Here is a 26,363-nt window from a genome sequence, read left to right on the forward strand (position 1 = left end):
TGAAGGCGCGCGGGACAAGATGGCGGCGCCGCCTCAGGCCGGTCAAGCAGCGCCCCCGGAGCCGCGCCCGCGGCCCTCGCGGCTGCCGGTGGGCCGGGCCCAGGAGAAGCGGGCCCCGTCCGAGGGGCCGCCCGCGGCGCCTCCCCAGCAGGTGCGGAGCGCTCCCCGCGCGGGCCCGGCCCGGCCCTGCCCGCGCCTGACGCCGTTTGTCCCCTGACAGAAACGATCGCGGACCGGGCTCGGGCCCGGAGCTGCCAAGGCCGCGCCCAAGGCCCCGCTCAGGGCCCCGCTGCGAACGCTGGGCCCCGCCGCGGCCGCTGGGAAGAACGGTATGGGCAGGACCGGGGGGCAAAAGGGGAGAGCGGGGCAAATAAGGGGGGCTTGGGGGGATTTGAGGGGATTTTGGGGCTGTAAAAGGGAATTCGGGGGCATTTGGGGCAATTAAAGGGGACTCGGGGGCATTGAGAGGGGCTCTGGGGCAGTTAAAGGGGATTTGGGGGGATTTGAGGGGGATTTGGGGCACTCAGAGGGGATTGGGGGATGTTAGAGGGGGTTTTGGGGCAGTTAAAGGGGTTTTGGGGGGATTTAGAGAAGGTTTGGGGCAACTGAAGGGGATTTGGGAAGATTTAAAGGGGATTTGGGGGATTTAATGGGAATTTGGGGGATTTAATGGGGGTCTGGGGCAGTCAAAGGGGATTTGGGGGGATTTAAGGGGGATTTGGGGCGATTTAGAGGGGTCTGGGGGCATTTGGGGGATTTAATGGGAATTTGGGGGCATTTATTGGGGGTTCGGGGCAGGTAAAGGGAGCTTGGGGGTATTTAATGGGAGTCTGGGGGCATTTGGGTCAATTGAAGGGGGTTTGGGGCAGGTAAAGGGGGTTTTGGGGCTTTAGAGGGGGCCTGGTGGGGTTTGGGGCAACTGGAGGGGATTTGGGGGCAGTTCAAGGGGATTTGGAGGGATTTAATGGGGGTCTGGGGGAGTTTACGGGACTTTGGGGGGTTTAGAGGGGATTTGGGGGGATTTAGAGGCGTTCTGGGGTAATTTGGGGGGATTTAACGGGGATTTGGGGAGGGTCAGTGTGACCTGGGGGGTGTCAGGGGGATCAAAGCCCCCCCAATGTCCCCAATGTGTCCCCAGATGGCCCTCGCAAGGCGGCGTCGGTGGCGGCTGCTCCTCGGGCCGGTGAGACCTGAGGCCCATGTCCACCCCTCCAATGTCCCCAACCCCTCATTCCAGACCCCAATGTCCACCCCCCAATTCCCACCTTCCCAATGTCCCCAGGACCCCCCAATGTCCCCAACCCCCCCAATGTCCCCAACCCCAGCCCCAACCCTCCCAATGTCCCCAGGACCCCTCCCAATGTCCCCAGGACCCCTCCCCAATGTCCCCAACCCCTCCCCAATGTCCCCAGGACCCCCCAGTGTCCCCAACCCCTCCCAATGTCCCCAACCGCCCCCCACAATGTCCCCAGGACCCCTCCCAGTGTCCCCAGGGCCACCTCTCCCCAGTGTCCCCAGTGTCCCCAGTGTCCCCAAGCCCCTCCTGGTGTCTCCAGTCCCCTTCCCAGTGTCCCCAGCACCTCACGGCTCCAATGTCCCCTCCAATGTCCCCAGGCCCTTTCCTGATGCCCCCAAAGCTCCCCTTTGATGTCCCCACCCCCCTTCTGATGTCCCCAGGACCCCATGGCCCCAAGTTCCTCTGGGTGTCCCCACTCCCCTCCAGATGTCCCCTCTCCCCTTCCCTTTGTCCCCACCCCCTCTCCCGATGTCCCCAAACACTCCTGATGTCCTCAAATCCCACTTGGTGTCCACCAAGCCCCTCCCAATGTCCCCAAACCCCCTGGTGTCCCCCCCAGCAAGCACCCTCGGGTGTGTCCCCAAGCCCTCCCAATGTCCCCAAACCCTCGGGTGTCCCCGCATCCCTTCGGGTGGCCCCAAGCCCTCCCAATGTCCCCACTGCCCCGATGTCCCCAACCCCCTTTGTCCCCCCAGGCTCAGCCATCGAGCACGCGAGCTCCAAGGGTGCCCTGTCCCCAATGTCCCCAATGTCCCCAATGTCCCCAACGCCTGTCAATGTCCCAGGCTCTGTCACGAGCACGAGCTCCAAGGGCGCCTGTCCCCATGATGTCCCCAACCCCCTCGGGATGTCCCCAATCCCCTTTGTCCCAGGCTCTGTCACGAGCACAAACTCCAAGGGCACCTGTCCCCAATGTCCTTCCCAATGTCCCCAAGCCCTGCCAATGTCCCCAATGTCCCCAGGCTCGGTCACACAAGCCAGGCTCCATGCCCATGTCCCTGATGTCCCCAATCCCCCTCCCTATGTCCCCGAATCCCCTGTCAATGTCCCAACCCTGTCAGTGTCCCCAAGCCCTGTCAATGTCCCCAGGCTCGTCACAGCACGAGCTCCAATGGCGCCGCATGTCCCCAATGTCCCCGGAATGTCCCCAATCCACCCCTTTGTCCCCCCCAGGCTCTGTCACCAGCATGAGCTCTAAGGGCGCCTGTCCCAATGTCCCCGATGTCCCTAATCCCTGTCAATGTCCCCAGGCTCCGTCACCAGCACGAGCTCCAAGGGTGCCTGTCCCTGATGTCCCCATGTCCCCAGTGTCCCCAATTCCCCTGTGTCCCCCCAGGCTCCGTCACCAGCACGAGCTCCAAGGGTGCCTGTCCCCAGTGTCCCTGATGTCCCCGATGTCCCCAATTCCTGTCAATGTCCCCGATGTCCCCAGGCTCCGCCACCAGCACGAGCTCCAAGGGCGCCTGTCCCCAATGTCCCCAATGTCCCCAATGTCCCCAATTCCCCTTTGTCCCCTCCCAGGCTCTGTCACCAGCACGAGCTCCAAGGGCGCCTGTCCCCGATGTCCCCAGTGTCCCCAATGTCCTCGATGTCCCCAATGTCCCCAAGCCCTGTCAATGTCCCCGATGTCCCCAGGCTCTGTCACCAGCACGAGCTCCAAGGGCGCCTGTCCCTGATGTCCCCAATGTCCCCAATGTCCCCAATTCCCCTTTGTCCCTCCCAGGCTCGGTCACCAGCACGAGCTCCAAGGGCGCCTGTCCCTGATGTCCCCAGTGTCCCCTCAGGATGTCCCCAGTGTCCCCAAGCCCTGTCAATGTCCCCAGTGTCCCCAAGCCCTGTCAATGTCCCCAGGCTCCGTCACCAGCACGAGCTCCAAGGGCGCCTGTCCCTGATGTCCCCAATGTCCCCAATGTCCCCTGTGTCCCTCCCAGGCTCGGTCACCAGCACGAGCTCCAAGGGCGCCTCCAAGCGGCCGCCGTGGGACCTGCGGGGTCAGCTCGGGGACCTGCGGGAGGCGCTGGGCCAGGCCCAGGAGCGGCTGCAGGGCCTGGACACCGAGAAACGGGAGCTGGAGAGCGAGAAACGGGAGCTGGAGAGCGGCAACCGGCAGCTGAGGGAGCGGCTGGAGCGGCTGCAGAGGGAGCTGGGCGAGAGGGAGAGCCGCGAGAGCAGCCTGTGCACCCGCGTTGGGTGAGAAACGGGGAAAAATGCACCAAAACCTGCCCCAAATCCATCAAAAACTGCCCCAAACCCACCCACATCCCCCTGCTGAGGGAGCTGGGTGAGAGGGAGAGCCGCGAGAGCAGCCTGTGCACCCGGGTCGGGTGAGAAACGGGGAAAAATGCACCAAAAACTGCCCCTAAATCCATCAAAAACTGCACCTAATCCATCAAAACCTGCCGCAAACCCATCCCCATCCCCTGCAGAGGGAGCTGGGCGAGAGGGAGAGCAGAGAGAGCAGCCTGTGCACCCGGGTCGGGTGAGAAACGGGGAAAAATGCACCAAAAACTGCCCCTAAATCTGCTTAAACCTGCCCCAAATCCATCTAAACTGCCCCAAATCCATCAAAACCTGCCCCAAATCCATCAAAACCTGCCCCAAATCCATCAAAACCTGCCCCAAATCCATCCCCATCCCCTGCAGAGGGAGCTGGGCGAGAGGGAGAGCAGAGAGAGCAGCCTGTGCACCCGGGTTGGGTGAGAAACGGGGAAAAATGCACCAAAAACTGCCCCTAAATCCATCAAAAACTGCACCTAATCCATCAAAACCTGCCCCAAATCCATCCACATCCCCTGCAGAGGGAGCTGGGCGAGAGGGAGAGCAGAGAGAGCAGCCTGTGCACCCGGGTCGGGTGAGAAACGGGGAAAAATGCACCAAAACCTGCCCCAAATCCATCAAAACCTGCCCCAAATCCATCAAAACCTGCCCCAAATCCACCCACATCCCCTGCTGAGGGAGCTGGGCGAGAGGGAGAGCAGAGAGAGCAGCCTGTGCACCCGCGTTGGGTGAGAAATGGGGAAAAATGTACCTAAATGTGCTTAAACCTGCCCGAAATCCATCCCCATCCCCCTGCAGAGGGAGCTGGGTGAGAGGGAGAGCAGAGAGAGCAGCCTGTGCACCCGCGTTGGGTGAGAAACGGGGAAAAATGCACCAAAACCTGCCCCAAATCCATCAAAAACTGCACCTAATCCATCAAAACCTGCCCCAAATCCATCCACATCCCCTGCAGAGGGAGCTGGGCGAGAGGGAGAGCAGCCTGTGCACCAGGGTTGGGTGAGAAATGGGCCCAAATCCATCAAAAACTGCACCTAAATCTGCTTAAACCTGCCCCAAACCCCCTTTTTACTGCCCCAAATCCATCAAAAACTGCACTTAAATCCATCCAACCTGCCCAAATACATCCAACCCGCCCCAAATCCATCAAAAACTGCCCCAAATCCATCAAAACCTGCCCCAAACCCACCCACATCCCCCTGCAGAGGGAGCTGGGCGAGAGGGAGAGCAGAGAGAGCAGCCTGTGCACCCGGGTCGGGTGAGAAATGGGGAAAAATGCACCAAAAACTGCCCCTAAATCTGCTTAAACCTGCACCAAATCCATCAAAAACTGCACCAAACCCACCCACATCCCTGCAGAGGGAGCTGGGAGAGCCACAAGAACAGCCTGTGCACCCAGGTAGGGTGAGAAATAGGGAAAACTCCACCAAAAACTGCACCTAAATCCATCCAACCTGCCCCAAATCCATCAAAAATGGCCCCAAACCCACCCACATCCCCCTGCTGAGGTAGCTGGGTGAGAGGGAGAGCCGCGAGAGCAGCCTGTGCACCCGGGTCGGGTGAGAAACGGGGAAAAATGCACCAAAAACTGCCCCTAAATCCATCAAAACCTGCCCCAAATCCATCCACATCCCCTGCTGAGGGAGCTGGGTGAGAGGAGAGCAGCCTGTGCACCAGGGTTGGGTGAGAAATGGGCCCAAATCCATCAAAAAACTGCACCTAAATCTGCTTAAACCTGCCCCAAATCCCTTTTTACTGCCCCAAATCCATCAAAACTGCACCTAAATCCATCCAACCTGCCCCAAATACATCCAACCTGCCCCTAAATCCATCAAAAACCTGCCCCAAATCCATCAAAACCTGCCCCAAACCATCCCATCCCCTGCAGAGGGAGCTGGGCGAGAGGGAGAGCAGAGAGAGCAGCCTGTGCACCCGGGTCGGGTGAGAAATGGGGAAAAATCCATCAAAAACTGCACCTAAATCTGCTTAAACCTGCCCCAAACCCATCTAAAGTGCCCCAAATCCATCAAAACCTGACCAAAATCCATCCAAATGGCCCCAAAATCCACCAAAAAACTGCACGTAAAATCAAATGCTTAAACCTTCCCAAATCCCATCCTCATCCCCTGCAGAGGAGTGGGCGAGGGAGAGCAGAGAGACAGCCTGTGCACTGGGTCGGGTGAGAAACGGGGAAAAATCCACCAAAAACTGCCCTAAATCTGCTTAAAACCTGCCCCAAAACCCCATCTAAACTGCCCCAAATCGATCACAAAACTGCACCTATAATCCAAAACCTCCCCCACCAAACCCACCCACATCCCCCTGCAGAGGGAGCTGGGCGAGAGGGAGAGCAGAGAGAGCAGCCTGTGCACCCGGGTCGGGTGAGAAACGGGGAAAAATGTACCCAAATCTGCTTAAAATCCACTTAAAACTACTTTAAGTCCATCCAAACTGCCCCAAAATCCTGAAAAACTGCCCCAAAATCCATCAAAACCTGACCAAAATCCATCAAACTGCCCCAAACCCACCCACATCCCCCTGCTGAGGGAGCTGGGCGAGAGCAGAGCAGCCTGTGCACCCGGGTTGGGTGAGGAAACGGGGAAAATATACCTAAATCCTCTTAAAATCCACTGAAACCTGCCCCCAACCCATCAAAACTGCCCCAAATCCATCAAAACTTCTCAAAAATCCATCCAAATGGCCCCAAAATCCACCAAAACCTGGGAAAAATCCATCCTAAGTGCCCCAAAAGCCACCAAAAACTGCACCTAAATCCATCAAAAACTGCCCCAAATCCATCAAAAACTGCCCCAAATCCACCAAAAACTGCCCCAAATCCATCAAAAACTGCCCCAAATCCATCAAAAACTGCCCCAAATCCATCAAAAACTGCCCCAAAATTCAAAAACTGCCCCAAATCCGTCAAAAACTGCCCCAAAATGCACCTAAAGCTGCCCCAAAGGGTTCTGAGGGAATTTTGGGGATCTTGAGGGAGTTGAAATTCCACAAATTGCTCCTAAACCCCTAAAGGTTCCCGTAATTCCCTCAGAACCCTCCTGAAAATCCCTCAAAACCCCTCACAACCCCCAAAATTCCCTCAGAACCCTTCTGTAAATCCATGAAATTTGCCTGAATTGCTCCAAAACGCCTCAAGATCCCCAAAATTCCCTCAGACCCTTCCAAAAATCCCTGATATTTGCATGAATCCCCCCAAGACCCTTCACAACCCCCAAAATTCCCTCAGAACCCTTCATAGAATCCCTGACAAAATCCCCACAAATTCCCCACCCTCACGATCTGTAAAACTCCCTCAGAACCCTCCTGGACATTGCTCAAAATCCCCAGATTACCCCAAAACTCCTCAAGAAACTCACCCAAAACACCTCAAACTCCTCTAAAATCCGGGATTCTCCACTTTTATGGGATTGTTGTTTCCCTGGAGCTGGAGGTGTCTCAGTGCCGTGAGGAGCTGCAGCAGAGCCGGGGCTCCAACTCCCTCAGGATCCCCAAAATTCCCTCAGAACCCTTCAGAAAATTCCCCAAATTCCCTCAAGAAACTCACCCAAAACACTCCCAAATTCCCTGAAATCTGGGATTCCTCGATTTTCTGGGATTATCATTTCTTTGGAGCAGCTCCCTGGACCTGGAGGTGTCTCAGTGCCCTGAGGAGCTGCAGCAGAGCCGGGGCTCCAACTCCCTCAGAACCCTTCTGAAAATTCCCCAAATCCCTCAAGAAACTCACCCAAAACACTCCAAACTCCCCAAAATCTGGGATTCCTCAATTTTATGGGATTATCATTTCTTTGGGCAGCTCTGGAGCTGGAGGTGTCTCAGTGCCCTGAGGAGCTGCAGCAGAGCCGGGGCTCAAACTCCCTCAGAACCCTTCAGAAAATTCCCCAAATTCCCTCAAGAAACTCACCCAAAACACTCCCAAATTCCCTGAAATCTGGGATTCCTTGATTTTCTGGGATTATCGTTTCTTTGGAGCAGCTCCCTGGAGCTGGAGGTCTCTCAGTGCCGCAAGGAGCTGCAGCAGAGCCGGGGCCGGGTGGAGGCCCTGGAGGCCGAGGAGCGGCGGCTGCGGCAGGAGAGGGACGAGGCCCTGGGCCGGGCACAGGAGCTGTCGGGGCAGCTGGAGAACGCCGGGGTAGGGCCTGGAATTCCTGAGAAATCCCTGAAAAATGGGAATTTGGAGCTGTTTTGGTGCTCTCTGATCTGGGATCCATTGTGGGGGGTGGTAAAAAATGGCGGGGAGCTGTGAGGGGAAAATCCACCAGGGGGCGCCAAAAAGGGCGGGAAAATGAGGGGTTGGCCCTAAAATTGCTCTGAAAGTGCCTTGAAATGTGGGGGAAATGGGAATTTTCACCAATCCAGCTGCTTCTGTCTCCAAAATCCCTCAAGGGTTCCTGAAAATGTGCAAAAACTTGGGATTTTGGAGCTGTTTTGGTGCTCTCTGATCTGGGATCCATTGTGGGGGGTGGTAAAAAATGGCGGGGAGCTGTGAGGGGAAAATCCGCCAGGGGTGCCAAAAAGGGCAGGAAAATGAGGGGTTGGCACCAATTTGGGCTTTTTTGGCACCAAAAATGCTCTGGAAGTGCCTTGAAATATGGGGGAAATGTTCACCAATCCAGCTACTTCTGTTCCAAAATCCCTCAAGGTTCCTGAAAATTGTAAAAACTTGGGATTTTGGAGCTGTTTTGTGCTCTCTGATCTGGATCCATTGGGGGGTAAAAAATGGCGGGGAGCTGTGAGGGGAAAATCGCCAGGGGAGCCAAAAAGGGCGGAAAATGAGGGGTTGGCACAATTGGCTTTTGCACAAAAATCGCTCTGAAATGCCTTGAAATGGGGAAATGGGAATTTTTACCAATCCGCTATTCTGTTCCAAACCTCAAGGGTTCCTGAAATGTGAAAACTTGGATTTGGAGCTGTTTTGTGCTCTCTGCTGGATCCAAAATGGCGGCTACCAAAAAGGGGGAAAATGAGGGTTGGCCAATTGCTCTGGAACAATGTGGGGGAAATGGGAATTTTTACCAATCCAGCTGTTCTGTCTCCAAAATCCCTCAAGGGTTCTTGAAAATGTGCAAAAACTTGGGATTTTGGAGCTGTTTGGTTGCTCTCTGGCCTGAAATTTGCCAGGGGCACCAAAAAAAGGCGGGGAGATGAGGGGTTTGTGCCAATTCCGGCTTTCTTGGCGTCAAAATCCTTCAGGGGAACCTCAAAACTTGGGAAAGATGGGAATTTTCACCATTTCAGCTGCTTTTGCACCCAAAATCCCTCAGGGGGTGCTGCAGAATCCACAAAATCCCAGGAATTTGGAGATGTTTTGTTGCTCTGGGGGGCCAGAAAAATGCAGGAAAATGGGATTTGTGCCAATTTTGGCTTTCTTGGTGTGGGAGTCCCCCAGGGAGTGCCTCAAAATTTGAGAAAAATCAGAATTTTCACCAATTCAGCTGCTTTTGCACTCAAAATCCCTCAGGGGATGCTTCAAAATGCACAAAAACCCGGGAATTTTGGAGCTGTTTTGTTGCTCCAGAGGCCCCAGAAAACAGCAGGAAAATGAGGGTTTGTGGCAATTCCGGCTTTTTGGTGTCAAAAATTCTTCAGAAGACTCCTCACAATGTGGTAAAAGTGTGAATTTTCACCAATTCAGCTGCTTTTGTGACCAAAATCCTTCAGGGTGCTTCAAAATTAATGAAAAACTGGGATTTTCGAGCTGTACAGTCACTGTCCAGGCTGAAAGTCACCAGGACTGCCTGAAAAAGTTGGAAAAAGGAGGGGTTTGTGTCAATTCTGGATTTTTTGGTGTCAAAATTTCTCAGAAAGTGCCTAAAAATATGGGGAAATTGTGAAAAATGGGAATTTTTGACAACTCAGCTGATTTTGCACCCAAAATCCCTCAGGGTGTTCAAAATGTGGGAGGAAAAAAAATGGGAATTTGAATCATTTTTGCTGGGTTTCAACTTGAAATCTGTGATAAAAAAAGGCTGGAAAATGAGGGCTTTGCGTGGATTGTGGTGAAACCCCTCAGAAACTGCCTCAAAATATGGGAATTTTAATCTCAAATTCCTTGGGGAATGCCAGAAAATCTGGAAAGTATGAGGAAAAATGGGATTTTTTGGCGAGTTTCTTTACTGAGCGCCAGAAAGTGCCTCATAATATGGGAATTTTAACCCCAGATTCCTTGGAGAATGCCAGAAAATCTGCAAAACATGAGGAAAATTAGGGTTTTATTGCAAGTTTCTCTCTCCTGAGCAGCTGAAAAGGCTCAGAAGCGAGGGGGCAATGTGGGTGCAAAATGTTGGGGGAAAAAAAAGGGAATTTGAATCATTTTTGCTGCGTTTCAACTCAAAATCCGCTAGGGGGCGCCAGGAAAAAAGGCGGGAAAATGAGGGGTTGTGGCGAAACCCCTCAGAAAACGCCTCAAAACGTGGAAATTTTAACCCCAAATTGCTTGGAGAATGTCAGAAAACCTGTAAAATATGAGGAAAACCCGGTTTTTTTGCCAGTTTCTCTAGTGAGCAGCTGAGAACGCTCAGAAGCGATGGGGAATTGGGGATTTTGAGGGTTTTTTTGCAGAAGGCTCAGCAGCGAGTGGCAATAAGGGAATTTTCAGGTTTTTTGCAGAAGGCTCAGAAGTGAGTGGGAATAAGGGAATTTTCAGGTTTTTTTGCAGAAGGCCCAGCAGCGAGTGGGAATAAGGGAGTTTTCAGGTTTTTTGCCAAAGGCTCAGAAGTGATGGGTGAATTGGGAATTTTCAGGGTTTTTTTGCAGAAGGCCCATCAGTGCGTGCCCCTCAGTGAATTTTCAGGTATTTTGCAGAAGGCCCAGCATCGCCCTGCCATCAGTGAATTTTCAGTGTGTTTTTGCCGAAGGCCCAGCATCCCGTGTCCATCAGTGAATTTTCAGATTTTTGCAGAAGGCCCATCAGTGCATGTCCATCAGTGAATTTTCAGGATTTTTGCAGAAGGCCCAGCAGTGCGTGCCCCTCAGTGAATTTTCAGTGTTTTTGCAGAAGGCCCATCAGTGCGTGTCCATTAGTGAATTTTCAGGTTTTTTGCAGAAAGCCCAGCATCCCATGTCCATCAGTGAATTTTCAGGTTTTTTGCAGAAGGCCCAGCATCGCACGTCCATAAAGGAATTTTAAGGTTTTTTTTGCAGAAGGCCCAGCAGCGAGTGGCAATAAGGGAATTTTCAGGTTTTTTTGCAGAAGGCCCAGCATTGCGCAGCCATTAGTGAATTTTCAGGTTTTTTGCCAAAGGCTCAGCAGCAAGGGGGAAATTGGGAATTTTGAGTGTTTTTTGCAGAAGGCCCATCAGTGCGTGTCCATCAGTGAATTTTCAGGTGTTTTTGCAGAAGGCCCATCAGTGCGTGTCCATCAGTGAATTTTCAGGTATTTTGCAGAAGGCCCATCAGTGCGTGCCCCTCAGTGAATTTTCAGGTTTTTTGCAGAAGGCCCAGCAGCGAGTAGCAATGAGGGAATTTTCAGGTTTTTTGCAGAAGGCCCAGAAGCGAGTGGCAATAAGGGAATTTTCAGGTATTTTGCAGAAGGCCCATCAGTGCGTGCCCCTCAGTGAATTTTCAGGTTTTTTGCAGAAGGCCCAGCATTGCGTGTCCATCAGTGAATTTTCAGTGTTTTTTGCAGAAGGCCCAGCATCGTGTGGCCATAAGGGAATTTTCAGGTATTTTGCAGAAGGCCCAGCAGTGCGTGTCCATTAGTGAATTTTCAGTGTTTTTGCAGAAGGCCCATCAGTGCGTGTCCATCAGTGAATTTTCAGGTGTTTTCACAGAAGGCCCGTCAGTGCGTGCCCTCAGTGAATTTTTCAGGTATTTTGCAGAAGGCCCATCAGTGCATGTCCATCAGTGAATTTTCAGGTGTTTTTGCAGAAGGCCCATCAGTGCATGTCCATCAGGGAATTTTCAGGTGTTTTTGCAGAAGGCCCAGCAGCGAGTGGCAATAAGGGAATTTTCAGGTTTTTTTGCAGAAGGCCCAGCAGCGAGCAGCAATAAAGGAAATTTTAAGGTTTTTTTTGCAGAAGGCCCATCAGTGCGTGTCCATTAGTGAATTTTCAGGTATTTTGCAGAAGGCCCATCAGTGCGTGTCCATTAGTGAATTTTCAGGTTTTTGCAGAAGGCCCAGCATCACGCGGCCATAAGGGAATTTTCAGGTGTTTTTGCAGAAGGCCCATCAGTGCGTGCCCCTCAGTGAATTTTCAGGTTTTTTGCAGAAGGCCCATCAGTGCGTGTCCATTAGTGAATTTTCAGGTATTTTCACAGAAGGCCCATCAGTGCGTGTCCATCAGTGAATTTTCAGGTATTTTCACAGAAGGCCCATCAGTGCGTGTCCATTAGTGAATTTTCAGGTATTTTCGCAGAAGGCCCATCAGTGCGTGTCCATTAGTGAATTTTCAGGTTTTTTGCAGAAGGCCCAGCATCCCGTGTCCATCAGTGAATTTTCAGGTTTTTTGCAGAAGGCCCATCAGTGCGTGTCCATTAGTGAATTTTCAGGTTTTTTGCAGAAGGCCCATCAGTGCGTGCCCCTCAGTGAATTTTCAGGTTTTTTGCAGAAGGCCCATCAGTGCGTGTCCATCAGTGAATTTTCAGGTGTTTTTGCAGAAGGCCCAGCATCCCGTGTCCATCAGTGAATTTTCAGGTTTTTTGCAGAAGGCCCATCAGTGCGTGTCCATCAGTGAATTTTCAGGGTTTTTTGCAGAAGGCCCATCAGTGCGTGTCCATCAGTGAATTTTCAGGTATTTTGCAGAAGGCCCAAATCAGTGCGTGTCCATCAGTGAATTTTCAGGTTTTTTGCAGAAGGCCCAGCAGCGGCAATAAAGGGAATTTTCAGGTATTTTGCAGAAGGCCGCAAGCGAGCAGCAATGAGGAATTTTCAGGTATTTTGCAGAAGGCCCATCAGTGCGTGCCCTCAGTGAATTTTCAGGTTTTTTGCAGAAGGCCCAGCAGCGAGTGACAGTAAGGGAATTTTCAGGTTTTTTTGTAGAAGGCTCAGAAGTGAGGAAGAATTGGGGATTTTGAGGGTTTTTTGCCAAAGGCTCAGAAGTGATAGGTGAATTGGGAATTTTCAGGTGTTTTTGCAGAAGGCCCAGCAGCGAGTGGCAATAAGGGAATTTTCAGGTATTTTGCAGAAGGCCCATCAGTGCGTGTCCATCAGTGAATTTTCAGGTATTTTCACAGAAGGCCCAGCATCGCGCAGCCATAAGGGAATTTTCAGGTTTTTTTTGCAGAAGGCTCAGCAGCGAGCAGCCATAAGGGAATTTTCAGGTTTTTTTTGCAGAAGGCCCATCAGTGCGTGTCCATTAGTGAATTTTCAGGTATTTTCACAGAAGGCCCAGCATCCCGTGCCCCTCAGTGAATTTTCAGGTATTTTGCAGAAGGCCCAGCAGTGCGTGTCCATCAGTGAATTTTCAGGGTTTTTACAGAAGGCCCATCAGTGCGTGTCCATCAGTGAATTTTCAGGGTTTTTACAGAAGGCCCATCAGTGCGTGTCCATCAGTGAATTTTCAGGTTTTTTACAGAAGGCCCATCAGTGCGTGCCCCTCAGTGAATTTTCAGGTTTTTTGCAGAAGGCCCATCAGTGCGTGCCCCTCAGTGAATGTTCAGGTTTCCCTCCCCAGGCGCAGCTGCAGCAGACGCAGCAGCAGCTGCAGGAGCAGCTGGAGGCGATGGCGGCGCTGCGCGAGCTCGAGGCCTCGCAGCGGGCGCTGCTGGCCGAGCACGAGGAGCGCATCCACCTGCTGGAGATGGAGCGGCGGCGGCTGCACAACGACATCCAGGAGCTCCGGGTACGGCGCCGGGGGTGGCTCAGGGGAATGGCTGTGTGTTCTGTGGGGGAGGTACTGAGGGGGGAATGGGGGCTGGCAGGGTTTGAGCAGGGAAATATCTGTGGGCTGTGTGAGGGGAGACACCCGGGTGCTGAGGGGGGAGACGCCCTGGACCAGGCCCAATGACTGAATCCCAATTTTTTGGGATTTTTCTGGGGAATATCTGTGTATTTTGTGTGAGGGGAGACCCTGGGACTACTCCCAAGGGCTGAATCCTGATTTTGTGGGGTTTATCCAGGAAAACATCTGTGTATTCTGTGTGAGGGGAGACCCGCGGTTCCTGAGGGGAGTGATCCCCAGAAACAGGCCCAATGAGTGAATCCCGAATTTTTGGGATTTTCCTGGGGAATATCTGTGTGTTCTGGGTGAGGGGAGATGCTGGGACTGCCCCTGAGGGCTGAATCCCATTTTTGTGGAGTTTTGTTGGGGAAATAACTACGTGAGGGAAGACCCCCTGTTCCTGAGGGGGAAGTGACCCCCAGGACCAGGCCCAATGACTGAATCCTGATTTTTTGGGATTTTCCTGGGGAATATCTGTGTGTTCTGTGTGAGGGGAGACACTGGAACTGTCCCTGAGGGCTGAATCCCATTTTTGTGGATTTTGTCAGGAAAATATCTGCATGTTCTGTGTGAGGGGAGACTCCCGGTTCCTGAGGGGGGAGTGACCCCCAGAACCAGGCCCAATGACTGAATCCCGATTTTTGGGGATTTTCCAGGGAAATATCTGTGTATTCTGTGTGAGGCAAGATGCCCAGGTGCTGCAGGGAGAGACACCCAGGACCAGGCCAAATGACTAAATCACGATTTTTTGGGATTTTCCTGGGGAATATCTGTGTTTTTTGTGTGAGGGGAGATGATGGGACTGCTCCCAAGGGTTGAATCCCATTTTTGTGGAGTTTTGTTGGGGAAATACCTGCGTGAGGGGAGACCCGCGGTTCCTGAGGGAGGAGACCCCCAGGGCCAGGCCCAATGACTAAATCACGATTTTTGGGGGTTTACCAAGGAAATATCCACATGATCTCTGTGAGGGGAGGCCCTCAGGACTGTCCCTGAGGGCTGAATCCTGATTTTGTGGGGTTTTGTCAGGGAAACGTCTGTGTGTTCTGTGTGAGGGCAGACCCGCGGTTCCTGAGGGGGGAGTGACCCCCAGGACCAGGCCCAATGCATAAATCACGATTTTTTTGGGTTTTCCTGGGGAACATCTGCATGTTCTGTGTGAGGGGAGACCCCAGGACTGTCCCAAGGGCTGAATCCTGATTTTGTGGGATTTTATCCAGGAAAACGTCTGTGTGTTCTGTGTGAGGGCAGACCCGCGGTTCCTGAGGGGAGAGTGTCCCCCAGAACCAGGCCCAATGACTAAATCACAATTTTTTGGGGGTTTTCAAGAGGAATATCTGTGTGTTCTGTGTAAGGGGAGACCCTGGGACTACCCTTGAGGGGTGAATCCCGATTTTGTGGGGTTTTCTTAGGAAAACATCTGTGTGTTCTGTGTGAGGGGAGACCCCCGGTTCCTGAGGGGAGAGACACCCTGGACCAGGCCCAATGACTGAATCACGATTTTTGGGGATTTTCCTGGGGATTATCTGTGTGTTCTGTGTGAGGGGAGACCCCCAGGAATGCTCCCAAGGGCGGAATCCTGATTTTGTGGGGTTTTCAGAAACATCTTGTGTTGTGTGAGGGAACATCCCCTATTCCTGAGGGGAAGACCCCGAGGAATGGGCCCAATGACTAAATCACAATTTTTGGGGTTTTCAAGAGGAATATCTGTGTGTTCTGTGTGAGGGAGACCCCGGGTCCTGAGGAGGGAGTGACCCCCCAGAACCAGGCCCAATGAGTGAATCCCGAGTTTTTGGGATTTTCCTGGGGAATATCTGTGTGTTTCTGTGTGAGGGGAGACCCTGGAACTGTCCCTGATGGGGAATCCCATTTTTGTGGAGTTTTGTTGGGGAAATACCTGTGTGAGGGGAGACCCCCGGTTCCTGAGGGGAGAGACACCCTGGACCAGGCCCAATGACTAAATCATGATTTTTGGGGGTTTTCAAGAGGAAGATCTGTGTGTTCTGTGTGAGGGGAGACCCCCAGGAATGCTCCCAAGGGCGGAATCCTGATTTTGTGGGGTTTTGTCAGGGAAACGTCTGTGTGTTCTGTGTGAGGGCAGACCCCTGTTCCTGAGGGGAGAGTGACCCCCAGGACCAGGCCCAATGACTGAATCCTGATTTTTTGGGATTTTCCTGGGGAATATCTGTGTGTTTTGTGTGAGGGGAGACCCTGGGACTACTCCCAAGGGCTGAATCCTGATTTTGTGGGGTTTATCCAGGAAAACATCTGTGTATTCTGTGTGAGGGGAGACGCCCGGGTCTGAGGGGGAGACACCCGGACCAGGCCCAATGAATAAATCACTTTTTTGGGGGGATTTTCCAGAGGGATATCTGGGTTTCTGTGAGAGGGAGGCACTGTAACTGCCCCTGATGGATGAATCCATTTTGTGGAGTTTGTTGGGAAATACCTGTGTGAGGGGATACCCCTGTTCCTGAGGGAGATGACCCCCAGAACAGGCCCAATGAATAAATCACTTTTTTGGGGGTTTTCAAGAGGAAGATCTGTGTGTTTTGTGTGAGGGGAGACCCCCAGGACTACTCCCAAGGGCTGAATCCCATTTTTGTGGATTTTGTCAGGAAAACATCTGTGTGTTCTGTGTGAGGGGAGACCCGCGGTTCCTGAGGGAGGAGACCCCCAGGGCCAGGCCCAATGACTAAATCACGATTTTTTGGGATTTTCCTGGGGATTATCTGTGTATTTTGTGGAGGGGAGACCCCCAGGACTGCTCCAAGGGCTGAATCCTGATTTTGTGGGGTTTTGTCAGGGAAACGTCTGTGTGTTCTACGTGAGGGAAGACCCCCTGTTCCTGAGGGGGAAGTGACCCCCAGGACCAGGCCCAATGAATAAATCACTTTTTTGGGGGGATTTTCCAGAGGGATATCTGGGTTTTCTGTGTGAGGGGAGACACTGGAACTGTCCCTGAGGGCTGAATCCCATTTTTGTGGAGTTTTGTTGGGGAAATACCTGCATGAGGGGGAGACCCCTTTTCCTGAGGGAGAGTGACCCCCAGAACCAGGCCCAATGACTGAATCCTGATTTTTTGGATTTTCCTGGGGAATATCTGTGTGTTCTGTGTGAGGGGAGACACTGGAGCTGTCCCTGAGGGCTGAATCCTGATTTTGTGGGGTTTATCCAGGAAAACATCTGCATGTTCTGTGTGAGGGCAGACCCCCGGGTCCTGAGGGCAGAGACCCCCAGAACCAGGCCCAATGAATAAATCACAATTTTTTTGGATTTTCCAGGGCAACATCCATGAATTCCGTGCCTCAATCCCATTTTTTGTTTTCCCAGGGGAGCCCCCATTAACCCCTCCCCTCAATCCCGTTTATATTTGGATTTCCCAGGGTAACATCCGTGTTTATATTCATGTTTCCCAGGGGCACACCCATGAATCCCACCCTCAATCCCGTTTATATTTCTGTTTTCCCATTGACCCCACCCCTTTATCCCATTTATATTTTGATTTTCCAGGGGAACATCCGTGTGTTCCATACCTCAATGCCATTTATATTTGGTTTTCCCATTAACCCCACCCCTCAATCCCATTTATATTTTTGTGTCCCCATGAATCCAGTGCCTCAATCCCATTTTTTTTTCCATTTCCCAGGGGAATCTCCACGTGTTTCACCCCTCAATCCCATTTATATCCATTTATACCCATTTATATGCATTTATACCCATTTATATCCATTTATTTCCCATTTCCAGGGGAACATCCACATGTTCCACCCCTCAATCCCATTTATATCCGTGTATTTCCCATTTATATCCATTTATATCCATTTATATCCATTTATCCCCATTTATTCCCATTTCCAGGGGAACATCCGTGTGTTCCACCCCTCAATCCCATTTATATCCATTTATATCCATTTATTTCCCATTTTATTTTCCCATTGCCAGGGGAACATCTGCGTGTTCCACCCCTCAGTCCCATTTATATCCATTTATATCCATTTATATCCATTGATTCCCATTTATCCCCATTTATTTCCTATTTATTCCCACTCCTAGGGGAACATCCGCATGTTCCACCCCTCAATCCCATTTATATCCATTTATACCCATTTATATCTATTTATATCCATTTATTTCCCATGTATCCCCATTCCCAGGGTAACATCTGGGTGTTCCACCCCTCAATCCCATTTATATCCATTTATATCCATTTATACCCATTTATACCCATTTATATCCATTTAATTTCCCATTTATATCCATTTATATCCATTTATTTCCCATTTATATTTCGATTTTTCCAGGGGAACATCTGCGTGTTCCACCCCTCACTCCCATTTATATCCATTTATTTCCCATTTATTCCCCCATTTATCCCCATTTATCCCCATTTATTTCCCATTTATCCCCATTTATCCCCCATTTATTTCCCATTGATTCCCATTTATTCCCATTCATTTCCCGTTCCCAGGGTAACATCTGTGTGTTCCACCCTCAATCCCATTTATACCCATTTTATTCCCATTGATTCCCATTGATTCCCATTCCCAGGGGAACATCCGCATGGTCCACCACTCCATCCCATTTATACCCATTTATATCCATTTATATCCATTTATTTCCCATTTATTTCCCATTTATTCCCATTTATTTCCCCATTTATTTCCCATTTATTCCCATTTATTCCCATTTTCCAGGGGAACATCCGTGTGTTCCACCCCTCAATCCCATTTATTTCCCTTTTATTTCCCATTTATTTTCCCATTTATATCCATTTATATCCATTTATATCTATTTATATCCATTTATATCCATTTATTTCCCCTTTATTTCCCATTTATATCCATTTATTTCCCATTTATCCCCATTGATCCCCATTGATCCCCATTCATTCCCCATTCCCAGGGTAACATCCGCGTGTTCCACTCCTCAATCCCATTGATTCCCATTGATTCCCATTGATCCCCATTGATCCCCATGTATCCCCATTGATCCCCATTTATCCCCATTGATCCCCATTGATCCCCATTGATCCCCATGTATCCCCGTTGCCAGGGTAACATCCGTGTGTTCCACCCCTCAATCCCATTGATCCCCATTGATCCCCATTGATCCCCATTGATCCCCATTGATCCCCATTGATCCCCATTTATCCCCATTGATCCCCGTGTATCCCCATTGATCCCCATTGATCCCCGTGTATCCCCTTATCCCAGGGTAACATCCGCGTGTTCCACCCCTCAATCCCATTGATCCCCATTTACCCCATTGATCCCCATTGATCCCCATTGATCCCCGTGTATCCCCATATCCCAGGGTAACATCCGTGTGTTCCACCCCTCAATCCCATTGATCCCCATTGATCCCCATTGATCCCCATTGATCCCCATTGATCCCCATGTATTTCCCTTACCCCAGGGTAACATCCGGGTGTTCCACCCCTCAATCCCATTGATCCCCATTGATCCCCATGTATCCCCTTTCCCAGGGTAACATCCGCGTGTTCCACCCCTCAATCCCATTTATCCCCATTTATTTATTCCCATTCATTTCCCATTGATCCCCATTGATCCCCGTGTATCCCCATTTATCCCCATTGATCCCCATTGATCCCCATTGATCCCCATTTATCCCCATTGATCCCGTGTATCCCCATTGATCCCCATTCATTTCCCATACCCCAGGGTAACATCCGTGTGTTCCACCCCTCAATCCCATTGATCCCCATGTATCCCCATTTACCCCATTGATCCCCATTGATCCCCGTGTATCCCCATTGATCCCCATTGATCCCCATTCATTTCCCTTACCCCAGGGTAACATCCGCGTGTTCTGCCGGGTGCGGCCGCTGCTGCCCGAGGAGCGCGAGCGCCAGCGGGGGCTGCCCCACCTGCACTTCCCCCCGCAGGACCCGCGCGGGCTGGTGCTCACCCGGCCCGACGACGTGAGTGCCAAGGGGGGAAATGGGGGTTTTCCCCTCAAAAATCCTCTTTTTGTCTCTCAAAAATGGCTTTTTTCGTTCAAAAATTGCCCCTTTTCTTATCTCAAAAATGGCTTTTTCCTCTCTCAAAAATGGCTTTTTTCCCGTCAAAAATTGCCCTTTTTTCTCTCTCAAAAATGCCCTTTTTCCTCTCTAAAAATGGCTTTTTTCCTCTCTCAAAAATGCCCCTTTTTCTCTCTCAAAAATGGCTTTTTCCTCTCTCAAAAATGGCTTTTTCCTGTCTAAAAATGGGATTTTTTCCTCTCTCAAAAATGGCTTCTTTCTCTCTCAAAAATGCCCCTTTTTCTATCTCAAAAATGGCTTTTTTTGTCTCTCAAAAATGCCCCTTTTTCTCTCTCAAAAATGGCTTTTTTCTTTCGAAAATTGCCCCTTTTCTTCTCTCAAAAATGGCTTTTTCTCTCCCAAGAATGGCTTTTTTCCCCTAAAAATGCCCTTTTCCCTCTCTCAAAAATGCCCTTTTTCTTCTCTCAGAAATGGCTTTTTTCGTTCAAAAATTGCCCCTTTTCTTATCTCAAAAATGGCATTTTTCCTCTGTCAAAAATGGCTTTTTCCTGTCTAAAATTTGGTTTTTTTCCTCTCTTAAAAATGACTTTTTTCTCTCTCAAAAATGGCCTTTTTCCCTCAAAAATGCCCTCTTTTTTTCTCTAAAACATGCCATCTTTTCCTCTCTAAAAATAGCTTTTTTCCTCTCTCAAAAATGCCCTTTTTCCTCTCTCAAAAATGGCTTTTTTCTTTCAAAAATTGCCCTTTTTTCTCTCTCAAAAATGGCTTTTTTCTCTCTCAAAAATGCCCCGTTTTCTTTCTCAAAAATGGCTTTTTTCCCCTCTCAAAGATGGCTTTTTTATCTCTCTCAAAAATGCCCTTTTTCCTCTCTCAAAAATGGCTTTTTCCTCTCTCAAAAATGGCTTTTCCTCTCTCAAAAATGGCTTTTTCCTCTCTCAAAAATGGCTTTTTTCTCCCTCAAAAATGGCTTTTTCCTCTCTCAAAAATGCTCTTTTTGTCTCTCAAAAATGCCTTTTTCCTCTCTCAAAAATGCCACTTTTTCTTTCTCAAAAATGGCTTTTTCCTCTCTCAAAATGGGTTTTTTTCCTCTCTCAAAAATGGCTTTTTCCTCTCTCAAAAATGGCTTTTTTTGTCTCTCAAAAATGCTACTTTTCCTTTCTCAAAAATGGCTTTTTTTCCCCCAAACCCCTTCCTCCCAAATTTATTCCATTTTTCCCCAACCCGACCTTTCCTCCTATTAAAAATTCAAATTTTTGGGGGCTGATTTTCCCCAAAAACGCAGAAAAAAACCAAAAAAATCACATTTTTCCCCTCAAAAAACCAATTTTTCCTCCCCAAGCCCCATTTTCTCCTCCCAACCCCCATTGTTTTGTGCCCCAAATCCCTTTTTTTGCCCTAATTTCCCATTTTTTCCCTCAAATCCCTTTTCCCCTGGTCTCCTTTTCTCAAAAACCCCCAAACTCCTTTTCCAAACCAAAATCCCTTTTTCCCTTCCCCACAAAACTTTTCCTGTTAAAACTATTTTTCTCCCGCCAAACCCCTTCCTCCCAAATTTATTCCATTTTTCCCCCAAACCCGACCTTTCCTCCTATTAAAAATTCAAATTTTTGGGGGCTGATTTTCCCCAAAAACGGAGAAAAAAACCCAAAAAAAATCACATTTTTCCCTCAAAAAAACCAATTTTTCCTCCCCAAACCCCCTTTTTTTCCTCCCAAACCCCTTAAAAAAAATGCGAATTTTTAGGGGCTGAAATATCAGCGATTTTCCCCAAAAAAACCCCAAAAAATCACATTTTTCCCTTCAAAAAAAAGGATTTTTCCTCCCCAAACCCCATTTTCTCCTCCCAACCCCATTGTTTTGTGCCCCAATCCCATTTTTTGCCCGATTTCCCATTTTTTGCCCCAATCTGCTTTTCTCAAAAACCCCCAAACTCCATTTCCAAACCAAAATCCCTTTTTCCCTTTCACCTCAAAGTTTTTCTGTTCAAATCCTTTTCCCCCAAACCCCTTCCAAATTTATCCCATTTTCCCTCAAACCCGACCTTTCCTCCTCATAAAAATTCAAATTTTTGGGGACTGAAAAATCAGTGATTTTCCCCCAAAAACAGTGAAAAAACACAAAAAAATCACATTTTTCCCCTCAAAAAAAAAGAATTTTTCCTTCCCAAACCCCATTTTCTCCTCCCAACCCCCATTGTTTGGCCCCAAATCCCTTTTTTTGCCCCCAATCTCCTTTTCCTAAAACCCCCAAACTCCTTTTCCAAACCAAAATCCCTTTTTCCCTTTCACCTCAAAATTTTTCTCTTAAAGTGCTTTTTCCCCCCAAACCCCTTCCTCCCAAATTTATTCCATTTTTCCCCAAACCCAACCTTCCTCCTATTAAAAATTCAATTTTTGGGGGCTGATTTCCCAAAACGGAGAAAAAAACCCCAAAAAATCACATTTTTCCCTCAAACATTTTTTCCCCCAAACCCATTTTTCCTCCATTCAACCCATTTTTTCCCCAAATCCTTTTTTGGCCGATCCGCATGTTTTTCCCCAAATTCCCGCCCCCCAGTCGCAGTGGGGGAGCACCCGGACCAATCACCACCATCCACCCCCCATCCACAAAATCTCACGAGATTTCTCCTGTGCAGGTGGCTCCCAAAATCCAAAAAATTCCAAAATCATCCCCAAACCCCAAATTCCCCCCAATCCACTCCATTGTTTGTGCCCCCAAATCCCATTCCCCAAAATTCCCCATATCCAGCCAAATCTCCACAGAGATTTTCCAGGAGATCCAGCTGGGGCCGTGCAGGTGGAGCTGCGCCACAAAATCCCAAAATTCCCCAATCCGGCCCATCCCAGCCAGAATCTTCGGGAGATCCAGCTCCTGGTGCAGGTGGGAGCATCCCAAAATTCCCAAAATATCCCAAAATCACCCAAATACCCAAAATCCCACCCAAATTCCGAGCTCCATTTCCCCCAAATCCAACCCCAAATTCCCCAAATCCAGCCCAAATCCAACCAGAGATCTTCGAAGGAGATCCAGCTCTGGTCGGTGGGGGCAATCCCAAAATCAAATTCCAACCAAATCGCCCAATCCAGCCCAGAGACTCAAGGTGATCCCAGCTCTGGGTCCAGTGGCAGCATCCCAAAACTTCCCCAAAATATTCCCAAAATTCCACCCAAATCCAACCCCAAATCCCACCCAGAGATCTTCAAGGAGATCCAGCTCCTGGTGCAGGTGGGAGCATCCCAAAAATCCCAAAATATCCCAAAATATCCCAAAAAAACCCAAAATCCCACCTGGATCCCGAAATCCCCAAAATTCCGCCCAAATCCGGCTCCATTTCCCACAAATCCAACCCCAAAATTCCACCCAAATCCCACCCAGAGATCTTCGGGGAGATCCAGCTGCTCGTGCAGGTGGGAGCATCCCAAAAATCCCAAAAAATCCCAAAAAATCTGCACATGGATCCCAAAAACCCCAAAATCCCACCTGGATCCTGAAATCCCCAAAATTCCACCCAAATCCGGCTCCATTTCCCACAAATCCCACCCAGAGATCTTCAGGGAGATCCAGCTCCTGGTGCAGGTGAATGGCCCAAAATTCCCAAAATTCCACCCAAATCCAGCCCCAAATCCAACCCAGAGATCTTCAGGGAGATCCAGCTGCTCGTCCACGTGCACATCCCAAAAATCAAAATAATCCCACCTAGATCCCAGAAATCCCAAATGTCCCAGCTGGTTCCCAAAATCCCTGAAATTCCACCCAAAATTCCATCTCCATTCCCATCCAAACCCACCCAAAATCCCACCAAAATCCCAGCAGGAGATCCAGTTCCTGGTGCAGATGGGTGTTGCTAAAAATTCAAAAAAAATCCCACCTGGATCCCAAAATCCCCAAAATTCCACCCAAAATTCCGTCTCCATTCCCATCCAAACCCAACCCCAAATCCCACCCGGAGCCTCCCAAATTGCCCTGAGCGTTCCCAAATCCCCCTGATTGTTCCCAAATCCCTCTGAACCATTCCCGAACCCCCTGAATTCCTGAATTCCCAAACCCCCCTGCCCATCCCAAAGCCCTGAATTCCCAAATTCCCATTCCCAGCTGGCCCTGGATGGGTCACTGTTCCCTCTGAGTGATCCCAAACCCCTCTGAGCGTTCCCAAACCCCCCTAAATTCTGGAATTTTCCCTCCCAGTTGGCCCTGGATGGGTCAATGTCCTCTCTGACCATTCCCAAACCCCTCTGACCATTCCCAAACCCCCCTAAATTCTGGAATTTTCCCTCCCAGTCAGCCCTGGATGGGTCAATGTCCCTTCTGAGCGTTCCCAAACCCCTCCTGCTCATCCCAACCCCCCCTAAAATCTGGAATTTTCGCTCCCAGTCGGTGCTGGACGGGTCAATGTTCCCTCTGAGCGTTCCCAAACCCCTCTGAGTGATCCCAAATCCCTGAATCCTGAATTCCCAAACCCCTCTGAGAGATCCCAAACCCCTCTGAGTGATCCCAAACCCTGAATCCTGAATTCCCAAACCCCCCTGACCATTCCCAAACCCCTCCTGCTCATCCCAAACCCCCCTAAATTCTGGAATTTTCCCTCCCAGTCAGCCCTGGACAGGTCAATGTCCTCTCTGAGCGTTCCCAAACCCCTGAATCCTGAATTCCCAAACCCCTCTGAGTGTTCCCAAACCCCTCTGAGTGATCCCAACCCCCCTGAATTCTGGAATTTTCCCTCCCAGTCAGCCCTGGATGGGTCACTGTTCCCTCTGACCATTCCCAAACCCTCCTGCTCATCTCAAATCTTTCTGAATTCTGGAATTTTCTCTCCCAGTCGGCCCTGGGTGGGGCAATGTCCTGTCTGAGTGATCCCAAACCCCCCTGAATTCTGGAATTTTCGTTCCCAGTTGGCCCTGGGTGGGTCAATGTCCTCTCTGACCATTCCCAAACCCCTCCTGCTCATCCCAACCCCCCTGAATTCTGGAATTTTCCCTCCCAGTCAGCCCTGGATGGGTCAATGTCCCCTCTGAGCGTTCCCAAACCCCTCTGAGTGATCCCAAACCCTGAATCCTGAATTCCCAAACCCCTCTGAGTGATCCCAAACCCCTCTGAATTCCTGAATTCCCATTCCCAGTTGGTCCTGGATGGGTCAATGTCCCCTCTGACCATTCCCAAACCCCCCTGAATTCTGGAATTTTCCCTCCCAGTCAGCCCTGGATGGGTCAATGTTCCCTCTGACCATTCCCAAACCCCCCTGAATTCCGGAATTTTCTCTCCCAGTCGGCGCTGGACGGGTACCCGGTGTGCATCTTCGCCTACGGGCAGACGGGCAGCGGCAAAACCTTCACCATGGAGGGCCCTGCGCCCCCGGGCACCCCCGAATCCCGGGGGATGATCCCGCGGGCCGTGCGCCACCTCTTCCACGGCGCCCAGGACCTGGCGGGCAAGGGCTGGCAGGTACCCCCCCCTCCCTGGCACCCCCAGACCCCCGGGTGGGCACGGCGGGCACGGCGGGCACGGCCCCGCCCTCAGTACGGCTTCTCAGCCAGCTTCCTGGAGATCTACAACGAGGGCCTGCGCGACCTGCTGCTGGCCAAGGGCCAGCGCGGCTCCGAGCTGGAGATCCGGCGGCTGGCACCCGACAGCGACCAGCTGCACGTGCCCAACCTCACCTGGGTGCCCGTGGAGAGCGAGGAGCAGGTGAGGGAAATGGGGAAATATGGGTAATGTGGGGCTGCACGTGCCCAACCTCACCTGGGTGCCCGTGGAGAGCGAGGAGCAGGTGAGAGACTGGGAATGATGGGGTTAATGTGGGGCTGCACGTGCCCAACCTCACCTGGGTGCCCGTGGAGAGCGAGGAGCAGGTGGGCATCCAGAATCTGGGGGATTTAATGGGCATTTTGGGGGTTTTAGGTAGAAATTTGGGTGTTTTACGGTGAAAATTGGGGATTCTTTATGGTTTCCTGATGTGGGGCTGCAGTGCCCAACCTCACCTGGGTGCCCGTGGAGAGCGAGGAGCAGGTGGGCATCCAGGATTTGGGGGGTTTAATGGGAAATTTGGGGGTTTTAGGTGGAAATTTGGGGGTTTTAGGGGGAAATTTGGGGATTTTAGGGGGAAATTTGGGGGTTTTAGGATGAAAATTGGGGATTCTTTGTGGTTTCCTGATGTGGGGCTGCAGTGCCCAACCTGACCTGGGTGCCCGTGGAGAGCGAGGAGCAGGTGGGCATCCAGGATTGGGGGGTTAATGGGGAATTTGGGGGTTTTAGGGAGAAATATGGGGATTTTAGAGGGAAATTTGGGCATTCCTAGTGGGGAGTTTGGAGCTGCACGTGCCCAACCTGACCTGGGTACCCGTGGAGAGCGAGGAGCAGGTGGGCATCCCAGATTTGGGGGGTTTAATGGGAAATTTGGGGGTTTTATGTGGAAATTTGGGGGTTCTGAATGGGCAATGTGGAGCTGCAGTGCCCAACCTGACCTGGGTGCCCGTGGAGAGCGAGGAGCAGGTGGGCATCCCAGATTTGGGGGGTTTATAGGGAAATTTGGGGGTTCTGAGTGGGCAATGTGGGGCTGCAGTGCCCAACCTGACCTGGGTGCCCGTGGAGAGCGAGGAGCAGGTGGGCATCCCAGATTCTGGGGCTTTTAGGGAGAAATATGGGGATTTTAGGTGAAATTTTTGGGGGTTTTAGGTGAAAATTTGGGGGTTTTATGTGGAAATTGGGGCATTCTGAGTGGGCAATGTGGGGCTGCAGTGCCCAACCTCACCTGGGTGCCCGTGGAGAGCGAGGAGCAGGTGGGCATCCCAGATTTGGGGGGTTTATAGGGAAATTTGGGGGTTTTAGGTGAAATTTGGGGTTTTTAGGTGAAAATTTGGGGGTTTTAGGTGGAAATTTGGGGGTTTTAGGTGGAAATTTG

General features: G+C 50.8%; 1 protein-coding gene across 1 annotated transcript; it reads left to right on the forward strand.

Annotated features, from left to right (window-relative positions):
* On the forward strand, positions 1-25,173 carry KIFC1 (kinesin family member C1; the record flags this gene model as incomplete). The annotated part of the gene is made up of 10 exons (XM_064701382.1): positions 1-151; positions 221-329; positions 1,139-1,183; positions 3,229-3,487; positions 7,562-7,718; positions 13,201-13,368; positions 19,280-19,408; positions 22,846-22,875; positions 24,731-24,907; positions 24,983-25,173. Coding segments are annotated over exons 1-10 (1,397 nt in total), but the record flags the coding sequence as incomplete, so codon positions are not given.
* Positions 25,174-26,363: the final 1,190 nt, after the last annotated feature.

Source organism: Zonotrichia leucophrys, unplaced genomic scaffold (genome assembly GCF_028769735.1).
Source record: "Zonotrichia leucophrys gambelii isolate GWCS_2022_RI unplaced genomic scaffold, RI_Zleu_2.0 Scaffold_567_32573, whole genome shotgun sequence".
In the NCBI taxonomy this organism is placed as follows: domain Eukaryota; kingdom Metazoa; phylum Chordata; class Aves; order Passeriformes; family Passerellidae; genus Zonotrichia; species Zonotrichia leucophrys.